Source organism: Oenanthe melanoleuca, chromosome 5 (assembly GCF_029582105.1).
Source record: "Oenanthe melanoleuca isolate GR-GAL-2019-014 chromosome 5, OMel1.0, whole genome shotgun sequence".
NCBI lineage: Eukaryota > Metazoa > Chordata > Aves > Passeriformes > Muscicapidae > Oenanthe > Oenanthe melanoleuca.
This window is the reverse complement of record NC_079339.1, coordinates 17,998,305-18,014,798: the sequence shown is the minus strand read 5'-3', so window position 1 is coordinate 18,014,798 and position 16,494 is coordinate 17,998,305. Positions and strand designations below refer to the sequence as shown.

Below are 16,494 nucleotides of genomic sequence, written 5' to 3'. Positions count from 1 at the left end.
CACACACACACACACACACACAATTCCTTCATTTCTTAAGCTGGGGTGAATTTAGGAGTTAACAAGCAAAAAGAAAAAGCTACATTGTAATTAAAAATATTCTTTTCATACTACTTAAAAAAATTATATATCCTAGTGCTGTGCTGCATATAGTTCCAAGGCTGTTAAAAAAGCTTTGGGAGATGTTTTCTCAGTACTTTCCGGTGTTGGATCAAATACTTCTTGTTTCCCTCAAGTTTTCTATTACTGGATATGCTTGCATGGGGCTTTGATAGAAGAAAACAAGTTAACAAAAGCTCATGCATTAGCATCTGGAGATGCTCTTTGAAGGTAATGCAAGTCCAGGATATTGCCAGTAAAATGGTCAAGGGAGTGTCTTCTGCAGAGGCTGCCAAAGACAAATAATTTCCTGCAAGAGTTCTGTATTTGGAGGCAGAGTGAGCTGATTAAACTCATTAAAGTGATTGAAGGAATGAGGGTGGTTCCTAGGGGCTGGGCATTAATTGGGGTCAGGCTAATGGCTAAAGATCCCTCCCTCCAAAAAAAAGAGGTGAAGCCAAAGGCTCTGGAAAGCAGTGTAAGACACACAGAGTCAGCATAGGCTCACTTCAACTCAGCTTACATATCTGCAGCATACAAGTTGTTCTCAATAATTATTTTCGACAAGTTTTTAATAAGCTACATATTGTTAGTGGATTTTTAACTTCCTACTCTTTTATTTCATTAGCTGTACCAGCAACTTTATATAATGGCACATTTGTTATTTCCTTGTATGTGTTTTAAAAAAGATGCTGCCTGTCTGAGCCAGAGAGAGCACAGGATGCTGGCAGCATGATGACTTGTGTTTACATCCTTGTTCCTTTGGTTCTGGCTAGGGAGCATCGCTAGCTCCACAGTGCCCAGGGTGACATCGTGGGTATCAGCCAGGACACGTGTCCTCACCCTGCTGCTTCGGGCACGTGTTGGGGGTGGGTGGCCTCTAGCTGACAGTGCCAAAACCAGGGAAGGTTTTAAATAGCAAAAGGAGCCTTTAGCTTACCCAAAATTGCCAAGTATAGCTAGAGACAAGAATGACAAGGGAAGAGTAGTGTGTCCTGTAGTGTTGCTACATGTACCATAAAGGATAAAATACAGTGTTTTAGGAGGAATGCATGTCCAAGTGGAAAATGACCATCATTGTAGCTTCCTTTAGTTTATGGTTAAAGAAATGCAAACTGCTTTTCCAGTCTTAAGCAAACAGAAGAAGCCAGTTACTAAGCTTTGTGTTGATATGTTCCCTTCCAGGTCAGTGCATCACCTGAAAAAAGAGGATTTTTTTTCACCTCGGGCTTTTATTTTTTCCCCTTTTTATAGACACTGGAATAGAAAAAGGAGGAATGCAGTTAGAAAATTAATCTTCAATTCCCAAAAGAAGCATGTAGACCTTTGCATTGTTCAGTTTACTTATTTTTTCAAAATAAAAATAATTTAAATAATGATACTTTAAAAAATAACTCATGCATCTTTGATTCTTGTGCAGTCCTTTGTCTGGATTTTTCTTTTTGGCTACTGCTGTCCCTAGAAGATGAGTTCACATTAAAAAGAGTTTCAAAAATGTTTGGATGCTCTTTTATTCCCTGTGAGGTCTAAAAATAGAAACTAACAAAGTTGCTTATAGAACCACTGCTCTGCTCAGAGGGTTTAGCTTATGTCTAAAGCTGCATCTTCTGACTTTGTAACAGCTGAGCTGTGCAGATGCACCAAGGCTGGGCTTACTGAGCGAAAGCAGGGAGGAGACTAAATATCTTCATCAGCCCTCCTGTTCATCTCCTCCCATCTCCATTCTCTGGAGAGGAGTGCTAAGGCACAGCACCAAAAACCGTGAGAATGAGAGCAAGGTGTAAGTACTGGGAAGAGGGAGGTGGGGAGAGGGTTGAGAGAGGTTTTATTTATTGGTAGTGCTGCTGATGTTGAGGGGGGGTGGATAGCATATAGTTGCAGTCTTACATGGCTTTTTAATTTTTTCTATAGCTAGAAGACTTGGTCAATGTATTTGGGTTTCTTGATATTGCTGTAGTCTAGCAGCAAAGTGTTGTCATTGTTGTCACCACAGCTTGCTGTGTAATTGTGTTGTAAAAGCTTGGTGCAAATTGTGAGAATAGAGGCAAGTATGTGTAATCTGCATTTAATGTGTGTAAGACACGTTATAACCTACTAGGTGATAACATATGTAAAATACAATTTGTTTTATGGGGTTGCTTGATTATAATGGTGGCCACCTCTGAAAGGGTGAGAGGTCTTCCGCACTTTAGGGCCTCCAAGTTGTTGTTTCTGGGTGCTGGAGAGGTGACAACAGGGAAATTTGGTACAGAACAGCTCAGGATCATGTGGAAAAGTCCATTTGCTGGTGTTTGTGAGGGGGATTGGAAAAGAGGTGATGTTATTAAAGTGGTAGCTTGTGATGGAAGTGAGCTGTGCTTCTTCTGCCCAGTGCTTGTTGACTTAAAGCATCATGCTTTGGGATGCTGTCTTAATCTCACACTTGTGGAATTAGTGTGTTGCTTCTCTGAGTTGTTGAAAGTGAGAACTAAAAGTTGGTTTTTGGAAGTGATAGTTCTTTGTTGGGCTCCACTGTCCTTTGAACTGTGGAGCTGTTTGGATGTATCAGGGAGAATTGCAAGTGCTGGAAGGTGGCACAGGTGGTGCCAGCTCTTCTGCCATGCAAGTTGGTGATGTGTCTTGGTCTTCACCTCACCCAAGTCCTGAACGAATGGCCTGAACCCTCCATTGCCATTGTGTGCCCTGCAGTTACAGCCTGTTCCTTTCCCACCTTCTCCAGTGGGACCTGCCTTTCCTCTGTGTTCAAAGACTCCTGTTCTAGTAAAGGATGGTGCTTTTGCTGTGCCAGAACTGGAAAACTGACCAACTTCTTATTTCCTTTGCAGTGAGCCTGGGGCACAAGAGAGTGTGGATTGCCTCCTGCCTTGCCTCTTTTCCCAGCTGCCTGTGGTGAGCTCTCAAGTGCCAGAGGACGAGGGTGGAGGAGAGCAGCCACGTGGAGCTGGGGTGGTGTGCGTGAGCCAAAGGACATTTGATCGGTGGGCTTTGGCAGCTTTCACCCTGCAGCAGAGACAGCTGGCTCCTGCCAGGTAGATGCCTTCAGGGGAGTGGACAACTCCAGCTGAACTGATGAATCTTGGCACCTGATAAAAGGCTCAGGTAAGGGCACATTGCTTGGAGCAGGTTTTTGTTTTCATCCGGTCTTCTCCAGACTCACAGACTGGCTCTGGAGCAGATGACAGTCACACTGAGATCTGTCATATACAGTGGCTACACATACTAGTAAATCAGCAGGATCTCATCTATGATGATGCTGGGATGCTCTGGCTTGTTGGGGTATTGCTGGTGGTATCAAAGTGAGTTGCAGTGGAGGTTCTCCCTTGGTGTTCGCACTACCTCTGCTGAGGGAGGTGACTGTGGTTTCATGCAGTGTAGTTTCAGGTACGATGCAAGTTTACTAGGACAGGAAATCATTTGGATTTTCTGTAGCACATCTGTGATTCATCTAAAGTGATCTATGGCAGTCATTTTCAAAGATCCCAAGACAGTTAAAACAAACCTTCCTGCAGTTCAGCTGGCTTAGTGCTCCTTACGCTCTTAAAACAAACAAACAAAAAAGCTTGCTTGTGTGCTCCTGGGTTGTAGTCAAGGAAATAAATATGTAAACAGGATCTCCTGCATCTTGGTTCATCCTGCTTGATAGTAATTTAATTTCTGAAGCCGTAATTCACTTTGTGAGTGCAGGTCTTGATTTCCTTTCTCATAGCAGGGATGTAATCGTGTGCTGGATTTGAGCTAAGGTTGGGGATGCACAGTCCACTGATGTGTTTTGAAGCTGTTGCTGGCCTGGGTGTTTGCAGACAGGGTTTGTTAAAGAGAGAGAATCTGCACATGGGGATCAGCAGAAGTCCTTGATGCAAGTGCACTGAGTGTGTTGCCCATTTTGGGGTAGAAATTTGGGGGTCTAGTAAAAAAAGCGCTGCCACAGCTGCAACACCGGACATGGGAATGCTGGCCAGTCTTGTACCGCGGCCTCAGGAGCAGGTTGACTTTGCATGGGGCTGGAGCAGAAGTTCTGCCTGCAGTCAGCAGCACGTGGCCACCACTTCCTCCTTGGCTTGTCACCTCACAGGCACACAGCCAGGCGTGCCCGTGCCCACCTGTAACAGCCCACAGCTCCTCCAGGGTGCCTTGGGGGGCTTTGAGGTTTCCTCAGGCTGTGGCGATGCAGTTGGAGCAGTCCTAAAGCCATGCTCACTTTGGCTGTGCCTGGTAGGTATGTGCAGTGGTGTAATGCTGTGGCTTTGCTTCTGAAAAGCTTTGAGCATGTGGGAAAAGAGCCTCTGATGACAGCTGCTCTTGGCTTGCAGCTGCTGACTGTCCCCCAGATTCTACCAGGCTTCCAGCATGGGCAAGTTTCTTAACCTGTGTGGTTTAATGTATGTCAAGGTACCTGTTTCATGCACTTAAAAAGCCCTGATGGGGCTTACTCCTCATAGCTTGCTTTAGTTGCTTTCACTGCTCTGCATGGCCAGGTTTATTACAGGGCATGCAAGTGCATGAGTCGCTGTTGCAGCTAGTAGTAGCTTTACAAGTGAGTAGCTTTAAAGTGCTTTGCTGGGAAGTGGTGCAGACTGCAGGTGTACCTCTTAGCAGATGTATAAGCATTTTCACTTGCACAGATGTATATCCTTTTCCTTTAAAACTGTTCCCCTAAAGCAAAAAGTGCAGGTTGGTACCATAGATGCCTAAAGACATAAAATGCTGTGTTTAAACGTGCTTTTAAAATAGAACTTGAAACAGGAACAGTGACTTGTGTTTCAGCAGTGGTGGGTGTGGCTGTAGTAAGTATGTACCTTTTTTACTTTATTCCACAGCAGCAGTTTCACTCTGATAGAGGCCAGAGCGGTAGTGAAGTACGGTGTGTCAAAACTTGCCTTTTTTTCTTCTCCTAGCAGCAGTCTCTATTTAAAGTTAAGTGGACATATTCAGAATGAGAACACACATTCACCTAAACTCATTTCTGCTTTTTCAGTGACCTTCAGCCAAATAGAAACCAACTATAAACATGTAGTCTTAATCTCAAATGGCTTGAATAAGTACTGTTCTACAGTACAAAATATTTAAAAACTGGGTTCCTCAAATATCCTCAAATCCAGCCTGAGACTGAGAACATGTTGCTATGCTGTTTCCCAAGAAGAGATTTCACTGATATTTTCATTTTCAAAAGCCCATCTGCTAAGTACCAGCAGGGTGATTGCTGATGAATTGATAAGTGTGAGACATCGTATCGTGGCTGGGGTGACAGGGGACATGTGTGTGTCACAAGAAGCACTGCTGCTGGGCCATGGGAAACACTCAGTTCTCCTGGCCACCGAGCAGGGCTGCAGCAGTGGGCTGGTGACTGGTGGACAGAGGTTCCCCTCTCCCAGCCAGGCTGCTCCTGGCAGGTGCTAGCCCATGTGGGGCCATGGGAGCTTGGCACATCTGACTAGAAAAATATGGGACTCGTGGAAAGGGTATAACAGTAAATCTGATTTATGGAGAACAATTTTGGCATGAAGTCTTGGATTTTTGATGAGATACTTCCTTGTCCCTGCCAATATTTGAGAGCCCAGCTGGTGAATTAATTTAAGGAAAGTTGCTTTCATTCAAAAATTGGATATTTTATTTCAGGTTTGCTGATGGCTAGATAATGTTCAATGTGGGTGGGCAGTAATGTGCATTTTCATTAAACATTGTTAGGCTTGTTGTCATTGGTATTAATTTTTACTTCCTTAAATTGTAAGCTGGAAACTGCAGGTGTTAGTGTGAGATGACAGATTGTGAGTGTTTTCAATTCATTCTTTTTACAAGGAGCTAGTTCATAACTTTGTTTTGGGGTTGAATTTAAATGTGCATGGTTCAGGGCTTTTGTTTCATATATCCTAGTAAATTATCTTATACCATTGTTGCATAGTTCACATTTTCTTACTACTCCTGTTCATAGCAGCTTCATCTTGTGTGTTTGTCATGGAAAAAAAATCTCTTTGTTAGGAAAATACAGTACTCTCAGGAGAAAACTGGGTAGCAGGCTTGAGAAAGTAATTTGAGTGGTGTATTAAAGAAAAGAAAGTATGCAGTCATACATAGGTATATGGAGAAGCATGGCAGGTACAACCCATTCCTATTTATAGGAATCTGTTTATATCAAGTAAAAAAAAAAGTGCCTCGTCAAATCCTTCAGAAAGTAAATCCCAGTAGTTTCCATGTACACAAGGTGTCATTTACCTCAAGCAAAAGCTATATAATATCATGATGTCAAAACTACTCTGGAGTTTGAGCATGTGCAGAATTAAATAATAAAAATACCACTATTCAATACATGCTGTTACAGAGCTAAGCTATGTTCTGTTCCCTCTCCAGACTACTTGACAACCACCTCTTTGAGCACAGAGTTATATTCTCCCAAACTGCAGCACTGTGGTCACACCCCAAGGCCAGTGAAGCCACTTGCCATCTCCATCCTTCCCACTGCCATCACTCATTTTCTCTGCTTTCAAGTTTTTTCCTAAATTTGGACTTTTGCACTGTTATAGAAAGAGAAAACAAATGTGCATATTCCAGGCATGAGAAGAAAAACTGGCTCCTTTGCACAAGTCTGGTGTTTCTGGCTGCAGAGAGGCTTTTGCAGAGGTCACTGCCAAAATATATGTGTTCTTGCTGTGTAAATCCTCCCATGGTACCAAGTTGCTCTTCCTTTGTTATTCTCTTAGAGTGTGGTCAGAGATGTTCAGAATAGCTTTCACTTAGTAAGTGTCTTGAAAAATTGCCCATTTAATCTGACATGCAGTTTATTTTTCCCCTGTAGCCTGCAGAATATTTGTATTTTTAGCAGCATGTAAAAGACATCATTGGAATTTTTTGGCCCCATAACAACAACAACAAAAAAGTCAGAATTGGGGGAGTGAAATTGTCTGTAAGTTTCACAGAAGATGTGAGAAGGAGGAGATGCAGAAGGTAACATGGTGAGACAGTTACTCAGACCTTGCTACATTGGAAAATTAAGCTGTGATTAAAATGTACTTATCAAAGTTCACATTTGAAGTAGGAGCTGCAGCTTGGAAAAATAAAAGAACAAAATGCACTTTAACATTTCTGTCCTTGCTCTGTTTTGATTGTGGAGTAAAAAACAGGAGAAAATACACCCATTCCTAGCATGAATTTGAAGAATTTGCATTTTTTCCAGTGTCTGAATGGATGAGTGTAAGATGGTGCCATGCCTGTGCTGCTGCCTGATAACAGGTCATGGAAGAGCCCTTATTATATAATCCTCCTTCCCTGGGTTTTTTTTCTGCCTATGTTTTGTACTTGGTGTGTTAGATCTACCTTTGGTGAATGAGGAACTAGTTGTGGCTGGACAGGGAGAATGCTTCTTTGGGCTTGTACAGGACAACACTCAAGTTGTGTTTGGTGTGGGAAGTTACCTTACTCGTACGCATGTGTACGTAGGCACAGACCTCGAGGACCTAGACTGGGTCTTTCTTAGACCAAGACTGCTCCTTCTCAGCATAGGTGGGGACATCTTGCTGCTCTATTGTTTTCTTTTGGAGTTCTAAATAGAAGATAATCACCTAGAGGCCAATTCACTTGTCTCATGCACACTTCAGTAGGCAAAAACTTCTTTTGGTTTCTTCTTTGATGTTAAATCTGCTTCTGGGTGCCCCTACAGAGCATCTACTGGCTTCCCATCCACAGGTGGGGCAGGAGAGTGGTGGTTTACTGTCATCCACATGGATGCTGTGCCAAGCAGTGCCTGAGTGGTGCCTGTCCTGTGCTGGGCCAGTGCTGTGGCTGATTTGTGTGTCTCCATTTAAAAGCCGTGTCTTTCATACTGTCGTGTGTGTGCCTGAGAACAAAGACAAGACCCCCCCACCTTGCTTGGGTTAGGCTGGATCCTGGTGCAGGGAGCAGGGAGCTGGTGGTCCTGCTGCATGCAGGGAAGCTCCACGAACACTCTGCAACCTCAGCCTAATTTTAGCTGCGGGATATGGCTGGAAGCTAAAATAGTCAGCAAACGTTTTTTGTATCAGCACTTTCCTAAAATATTTCACATGCTGTGTACACATTTACTAATCTCCTTTCCTCTCCCTCCTGCTTTTTTTCCCCTTACAGCTTCTGATATGAAGAAGGATATAGAGTCTTTAATAGCCCAAGAAAAAGCAGAAATCGTCGCCAAGTATGAGAAGGTACCAGCCTTGTGCCTCTCCCCAGCATGCTGGCTGGGGCTGGAGCTGTGTAATCAATTAGGAATGCATCAAACAAGAACTTTTGCCTCTATGCAGGCATCGCCCCAGTAACACTCATGCCCTTAGGCTTCATGCCAGCTCTGTCTTCCTATACATCCCCTCTCACTGCATCCCTGGAGTTTATTGAGGGTCCCATGTATGTTCAGCATAGATACTGAAAGGTGCTGAGCTTCTGGTGCTTCAGTGTTCCTTTAACACCAGGATGGCTTATGCCCAACAGCACCATTTTTTTGTGATGTACAGCTTTTCCCAGCCTCTAGCAGAGGCATGCATGGAATGCTGGCATTTTTCTCTTGCCTGCCTTGTATTTCGCTCTTTAGTGTGGATTTTGTTCTCCTGGTTCTGTGCCTTTTATCATTTGGGAGAGAGAGACGTGGGCTTTGCATGTAGGATGCAAGCACTGGGGTATTCCTGATGCTGGGACCAGCTCACAGCTGTCCTTTCTGCTTTTAGGGCAGACAGGAAGGAGCTCAGATTGACCAGTGGGAAGATGCTGATTTCACGCTCTACAAAGTTACAGACCGGTTTGGATTCCTGCAGTAAGTCCTCCTGGCCTCTCCTTTCCTCTCTGACCTGTGTGTGTGTGTGTGGACCATCCCTCTGCACTGAGCATGACTGGCCCAGCAGCTCTCCCATAAGCTGCTCTGTGACTTGGCTTGATCGATCCCAATGCAGGAGGAATGACTAAATGGGCCTCCTTCCTCAACTGTGCATGTCCAGACACTGATGCTTTGAATCTGCTGCAAGGCAAGGCTCAGAAATGGTTTCCCACCACAAGCCTGGTGTTACAAGGTGCAGTCTGGTGCTTCTGTGCCTCTGTGGTGTGTCACAGAGGGAGAGGCCCTTGTGTTTGCAGCTGATGTTTCAGGGAGGTATAGGAAGAGACCAGACAAAATACCTGATGGTCTTTGGTTCCCTTAGGAAATCTCCATCCTAATCAAAGTGCCTGTGAATTAAATGCACACTCTGTGCCTGGGAAGAATGTCTAAAAAGACCTATTTTTATTGTGATTCTGAACAAAAGTTATAATGGTAGGTGTTCTGTGTGCAGGAGGGTGTTTTTAAGCAATTGCTGTCTAGAAATTCTGCTTCCCCACCCTTTAAATTGCTGACCATATGTGTATTGACGAGGAGATATATGCCCAGGATTTCCAATTATGTCCAGTGTTTGATTACTCCCCAAAGGTTCTGTTGGGTGGTGGGATTTTGGATGGCACTTCCACTGCCTCTTTCATACTGGAACAGCTGTAGGAAGGGAACAAAGTCCCCAGGACATACCCCCTAAGATGTCTGAGGTGGTCCATGAGCTCTGTGCTCTTCCACACCCTTTCTTGCTCATGGAGTAACCACTGACCCCTTGCTTTTCCAGCGAGCAGGAGCTGCCAACCCGCACCGCCTTGGAGGAGAAGGTGAGAGCTGCCAGCTCTGTCATCATGGATGTGGCATCCTTTTCACACCAGCTGGGGAGGGAATGTTTTTTGAGGAAATGAGTGAGCAAGTAAGAGCAAAGCAGGCAGCCAGCATGCACTGGTCACTGCTGCTCACCCAGAGATGGGGACTCTGCATGATGCCCAGCTGTTGGAGCTTTTATTTTGCTGGGTCAGGCAACTTTCCTCCTCCACGCACTGAAAAAACACCTCTTAAAGCAATATTGGGCTTTTCCCTCTGCTTTGGCACAGTGCTCAGCAACTGTGGCTTGTAAAGGGGACTGCATGTGCAAGGGAATATGGTGAAAGTTATAGGTAACCATTACCTCCATCCTCATCTCTCCTGAGATGAAAGCATGTCCTCTGTTAGGACCCTGCTAAATGGGACTGAATCACATTTCTGCTGATCTGATGCAGTGATAGGATTTGAATCTAGCTGGACCTGCAGAGATTTTTATTGTCAGGGAATGCTCTTGGGAATGCTTTCTCTATGTTAAGCCTGTGTGTCTTGTTTTTTTTAACAGTGCTGCTTTTAATTACCAAGTGCTGAAATTACCCATTTCTGCACACACCTGTGGATTATTCCCATCCCTGACATGTGGTCTTTGCATAGAAGTTTAAACCTAAGAGAATGAAGTTTTGTGCTTCCAGGAGGCATCTCCTGGGGCTTTTTTTCCTTAAATTTGTCTTGTCTTTTCTTCTCCCTTGCACCAGCAAAAACAGCAGGAAATAGAACGTGTGGACAAGTGGCTTAAGATGCTGAAGAAATGGGGCAAATACAGAAACAGTGACAAGGTAAGGAGGAAAAGAGTGTATGTCTGGAAGGGTGAGTGTGATGGATCTTTTTGATGAGTCAGGCTTTTGAAAAGTCAATAGAAAAACCAGAGATCTTTGGAATATTGCCTGGTTCTACTTGTTAGTCTTTAATATTTTAAAGCTTTCCTAGAAATTTCTGGGTTATGAGTTGAGGTGAAAGTCCTGTTCTGACTTACATAGCTTTAAAAAAGGTTTCCTAAATGCTGCTGCCATGCTTGCACTTCTGCTTCCCTCTGCAAGCAGGAGGACAAGCAGGGATGTTTGTGTGCCCAGCTGACTCCCTGCCCTGTGAGAGCTGAGAGCAGTGCATACCACAAGTCGCTTCTGTGTCTCCACCTCCTGGAAATGATGTGGGAGATGTGACTGATACGGCTCAGTTGATGTTCCTTGTAATTCCCCCTGGGGGAAGATTTCTCTAGAACAATACTTGGATTTTGTATTTTACTCCTAGCTGTGCCTGTGAGAAGGTATTATACTGTGTACACCTGTCTGTGGAAATCAAGGATGGGGACACCAACATTATATCTTGGCTTTGGTGTAAAATGAACTCTGCACTGAACACCACTTCAAAACTGAGCTGTTTTTAATAAATAGTATCTGTTACATGTTTCTCTTACAAACCTCTTGAAACAAACAAAGCCTTTAGTACCTAATGACAAGATCCTTCTGGGTAAGGAGAGGAGTCTGAGCTGCTCTGCTTGCAGCACTCTGCACAGGAGAGGGCTGAAGCCTGGCATTACCTTGTTGCCATGGCCTCTGCAGCCTTCGTGTTTAGCAGGAGTGAGGTGTTTGGCTGGACTGTTTCTAGCTCCTGCTGGGAGTCTTTGGGAGAAATTTGAGCTTGGTTAAAAGGGCTATGTAGACAGAAATATCTGAAGAATATCTGCATAGCTGTAGGGACAACATAAAGCATATCATCCTTCTTGCCCAGCTATCAGGAGTCATGTCCAGTTCAGGCAGCCAAAGACCAGCTGTAGTCTCACTCTTTAAAAAAAAAAACTAAAACAAAAACAAAGTCATCTTACTGACAGCAGGGATGGGGTTTTATAATCCTTCTCCTTGCTTCTGGGTGATTCTAATTACTTTGTTAATCAGTGCTGCTCCACAGGCAAAATTGGAGGCTCTCCTGTGACTTGGTTCTTTCTAATTAGAAGTTAGCACTAATTGGTTAGTGACCTTGTGGGTAAACCACCAAATTCCAGCAGGACACAGGGAATTCCTTCAGGTACTGGAGGGTGTTTGGGGTGGGTAATGATGAGTGGTTTTAGCACACCTTGGCTTTCCTGGGTCAGACGGTGAGGACAGGCAAGATCCAGCATGAGTGCTGTGGAGCAGTAGCAGTCTCTGATTCCTCTCTGTTTTGGATTTCCCTTGATGATCAGTGGGGGTGTTAAGCATGCTGTAGCTGATGTCACTCAGATCTGCTGGATGGTGAGGGGTCAGACTGGCAAGTGGGTTTTGAGGATCTTTGGGTCAGAAAATCAGAAAGCTCTTGTAGTAGAATAAAAGATGTTATAAATAACAGCCTGTAAATAGTCAATGATTCTTGGACACAGAGATGGCATTGTCCCATGCTGGGAGAAAGGAAATGGTCATCCCCTCTCCCAGCAAACAGAGAAGCAGTGCTTGGCCCCAAGTAGGGAAGGAGCAGTCTGGTGACCCTGGGGAATAGAAAGGAGCTTTGGTTTCAGTCCTGTCCAGCCTATCACCCGTTGCCCTGCACCAAGGCAAGTGCAGGCTGTAAGGTCTGTAGCAGCTATGCACCGTTAAATGCAAAGATGCTGAGAGACACAAAAGAAGTGTGGCTTCTTTTAATAAAAAAATAGTGAAATTTGGTTGTATCCTACACCTAGATGTGAAACCCCCTTGCTCTGTCAGGAGCATGGAAGCTACTCAGATACTCCTGCTGACATTGCTGGATGCAGTTTAACTGTGGCATTTCAAGGACCTTATGCTAGGATCACAGTCATGTCAGAGGCCTATGTGTTTTGTTCTAGTTAAAGTAAACGTGACAAGCCCTTGATCTGATTTTTCTAAAGCAGAGTGGGTTGGTTTTTTTCCTTCTCTGAGCGCTCAGGCTGCCACATCTGCATTGTTCCTTAAGGTTTGTTTTATCACTTGGCTGACATGGTAGAAACTCAAATGTCACAAGGCAGCCGCTCTGTGTTATTTTAACAATGACTAAGGTGTCATCTTTGAAAAAATCCTATTATTGAAAACAAGAACCTTCCCTTTGATGTTAATTTTGATATGCTGTGCTTTATTAGAGGGGAAAAAAATATCTTGTTGCAGGAACCCCAAGCAGTTTCACAGGGAAGTTGCCCTGACTTTGATTCTGCTTGAATGATGTAGAAACCCATCTTATTTTCCAGACTGGGACTTCCTGGAATTCAGGGCCAACCTTTTCAGTCTGTTTTCATGTGCTGGAGCTGGCAGACATCTGATCATATCTAGTGCTTGAGGAAGAGGGACTTAGCAAGCAAGCCTTTGTGTTTTGCAGCATCTTAGTATCTGATCGAGGCTTAGGTTGTTGTCTTATCTTCTGCGTTGGGAAATGTGAGCAGGAGGAGCAAGGTTGTGTACCCATCCAGGGCATTGACCCCAAATCAGCCACCTGTCAGTGGGCAAGAAAGCAGCTTTTTGAGACCCTTGGCATGAGCCATTGCCAGAGAACAGCAGGTTTGGCTTTTTGTTCCCCCACCTGCAGCCTGTGTGCATCCTTGCGTGCTGCTGATTGCAGTCTGGATCTTGTGACTGTCACAGATTATAGGAAATAAGGCTGAAAAAAAAGAGGAGAACCTTTTACAGTTCCTTGCCTGGAACGGCCTGGCTAGGAACTGAAATAATTTCTGGCATAACCTGTTTCAGGATGAGCAACAAATAGGATTATCTTAATTGAAGTAATGCCCTGGGGCTCCCTGTGCTCATCACTGCCTTAGATCTGTCTCCATCCCTGTTCTAGGCATATTTTGTAACAATCTGATTTAATTTCAGTTGCAAGATCATCAAAAAGTGACACCCAACACAATTCCTCATGTGGGTGGGGTTAGAATGATGCAATGGTGCCTTTTTCTGGCTGAACTTCTACAAGGGAAAGAGTACAAAAATAGGGGAGCCCATGAAAGGATTACATTGTTTTGCAGAGTTAAGGTATGTCAAACCTGCAAAGAAGTGCTAAACTGTGTTTTTCAGGATTCAGCACAGGGAGGCTCACGTGGTCAATCTCTTCTTCTTCCTCTGCTGATTTGAATCCAAGTTTAAACACCAGCCTGACTCTGCTTGGAAAGCTTAGGAAATGGCTGGTGCCATATGAGAATCTACACAGTTCAGGCAGCAAAGTTTTGCAGATAAAAAAGGCTGTGCTGTGTGCACTGCAACAGCGGGATAATTTATTCATCATAGCCCTAAAATGGATTTCAGCCAGAAGCATCAGTCATAGGGGGAGGATATGACCTCTACATCATTTGCAAGCTGTGTCTTGCTGCTGGCCATGTGGGATGGGACCTTTAAAAAGAGATGTCTTTGGTCATAGATGTCTGGTTTTTAGGCAAAGCCTGCCTTTGTGCAGGAGGGAAGCCTTGTCTCTGCAAAGGTCACGGGAGTGCAGGGCACTTAATCCAGTGCCTGCCAGCAAAGCGGTTTAGGATGAATTGGGGATCTGTATGGACTGACACAGACCCCCAAGAGTGAGCAGTCTGCTAATGCCAGGAAGAGCCAGCAAACATTTGTCGTGCCAGGGCTGGCTGAAGTCAGATCTCCTGCCTCAAATGCCATGGAACGGAAAGGGGGCTGTGTCTGGGAGCTGCAGGGTGGCTTCACCTGCTTTTTATTTTTTTCTGTTTTTGAAAGGCAGGTAGCATTTTCCTCTCCTCCAAAGGTAGCCTGGGCAATAACTCTAAATGCCTGTCCATTGCCCACCAGTTTTAGGATTTAAATTTGCCCCTGCTTTGCTGGCACCCCATCAGCTATGGAGCTGCATAGGCTCCAGCTGCAGGCACAACAGTTGAGTTGGAAGCAATCATTAACTGTATGGAAAGCAAGCCATATGTCTGCCAAGTATCCTGCATTGCCACATCATCAGTCAGCAGGCTTCATGGTCCTAAAAGGAAATCCTCCACTCCAGGTGAAGATTTGCACAGCTCAGTTCCCCTAGTGTATCACTGGTAGAGGATGTGAAGAAGTCCTTTCTCTCCAGAAGGATTACTCTTTGAGCCCTAAAGGAATTGAGAAAGGAGGGTTGCCCCCACTTTAGGGTGTTGGAGACATGTGCTGGGTATATGGAAAGGCTTAAAAGGGATATTGCCATGCATACCCATAATTTGGCCATTGCTCCTGCAGTCTCTTCCTGGTGATATATGCACATGGCTGAGAAGTTAATGGTGACAGACTCCAAAGTGTGAAGGTGAACTGCAGTGTGTATATTCTGCTTCAAAAACCAATCCACCTCTCCCAAATTCTCTTTAATTTCACTGTATTTATTACTGCAAAAAGATGTCTTTAAAGGCAGCGGTTCCACTCCTCTTATTCAAAACCTGGAACAATTGTTTGGGTACTTCTCAGAGGAGATTGCTGGTGCAGGAAGATGGAGCTCAAGTCTTCCCCATCCCATCTACTGCAAAGAAAATATATGGGCAGGGGAGAGAGGAGGGATGGGGTGATGATGGCCTTCTCTGTGCCATGAGCTTTGTGTGTTTAAGCCTGGAGAGGGAAGATGATCCTATGGCAAAACTTGCAGCAAGTTTTAGACACTGTGGTTTCAGTCCTTGACTGACACAGCCTTTCTACAGTATCTTGAACCATTGCTTTGACCAGCAACATCTCCCTTTGTGAAGCAGAATGGTGTCTGTTCTTCTTGCCTGTGCATTGGTCTGTCAATCTGCATGGGACATAATCTAGGTGCTCTCTTCCCATCTGTAAGGGCTGAGCAGTCTATAAGAGACAAAAGAGAGTGACCTTTAGGGTTCTTTTTGACTGTCATGTGGTACAGGAGTTATCATCACGTGCTGCCTTACCTCTGTCTTTTCATCCCATCATAAATACCACTTGTATGGTAGCTTCCCTGTTTTCCTTCAGGTTTCACCATGAAGAAAAGTTGCTCATTTTTTTCTGGGTGACTCACAGCTCTGAGGTTTTATCACTTTCGTGTCTGGAGGTGGTGGGAGGAGGAAAGCCCTTGGATAAATAACAGGAAGGCGTTTCATTTCAGTTCCATCTCAGCATGTTTTGTATCTCCCCTGTTCCTTTAGCACTTGTGCAAAGAAAATAATTAGGGACATTTACTATTATGCCACTGAGGGTTGCACTCATTAAAGCACCAAAATACCAACTCTGGAAACTCAAAATTATTTCTTTCCCATGGACCTGAGTATCATCATATGCCTTGGCAGCTGTCAGTTAGTCTCTCATAATACATTGGAAACAAGTAATCTTTTCTGGATTGGTGTTCTTGTCAGACTTGGTACATATTCTAGTTTCTTGATTCCACCTTAGCTTTTGCTTCAGAAAGGTATGAATGCTTGCAGGAGCCAGGCTTTTGTGGGCACTTAGTACTTTTGGGATGTGGTTCATCTAATTCTGTTGCTTTGTGTGTCTCGATGCATTGCCCTTCTTTCATACTGATTTAATGACTCTTGGGAAATGGGTCTTTCATCTGTGGGGATGAATCTGTCCCACATGGTGTGAAGGTTTGCTGCCCTTAGAAGCACCTCCTTAGGTGAGCCTTTGGGTGTGCAGATGGTGAGTTAGTGATGTCCCACTTAAAATGCAGGATGCTGTTGAACAGGATAGTGGCCTTCCATGGGTGTGTATTATTGGTGAGGTTGCTTTTAGGGGGCAGCTTTTATTTGGTGCATACAGAGGCAGGATTTAGTAAAGGATTTCTGCAGGATTTGGTCCTGGCTATGCATTGGACCTTCACAGCTGGTG

At 44.4% G+C, this 16,494-nt stretch overlaps 1 protein-coding gene across 3 annotated transcripts in view; it reads left to right on the top strand.

Moving 5' to 3' along the window:
- The window catches only part of LOC130253411 (USP6 N-terminal-like protein), a 75,262-nt gene that overhangs the window by 40,934 nt on the left and 17,834 nt on the right, over positions 1 to 16,494 (top strand). For all 3 annotated transcript variants that reach the window (XR_008840557.1, XM_056491974.1, XM_056491975.1), the window contains 5 exons: positions 2,925 to 3,198; positions 8,194 to 8,267; positions 8,781 to 8,866; positions 9,696 to 9,735; positions 10,468 to 10,548. Coding sequence is in view for 2 of the 3 variants with exons in the window: in XM_056491974.1 (XP_056347949.1) it covers positions 8,202 to 8,267; positions 8,781 to 8,866; positions 9,696 to 9,735; positions 10,468 to 10,548 (273 nt within the window). In the remaining variant the exon portion in view is untranslated. The remainder of the gene's footprint in view (positions 1 to 2,924; positions 3,199 to 8,193; positions 8,268 to 8,780; positions 8,867 to 9,695; positions 9,736 to 10,467; positions 10,549 to 16,494) is intronic.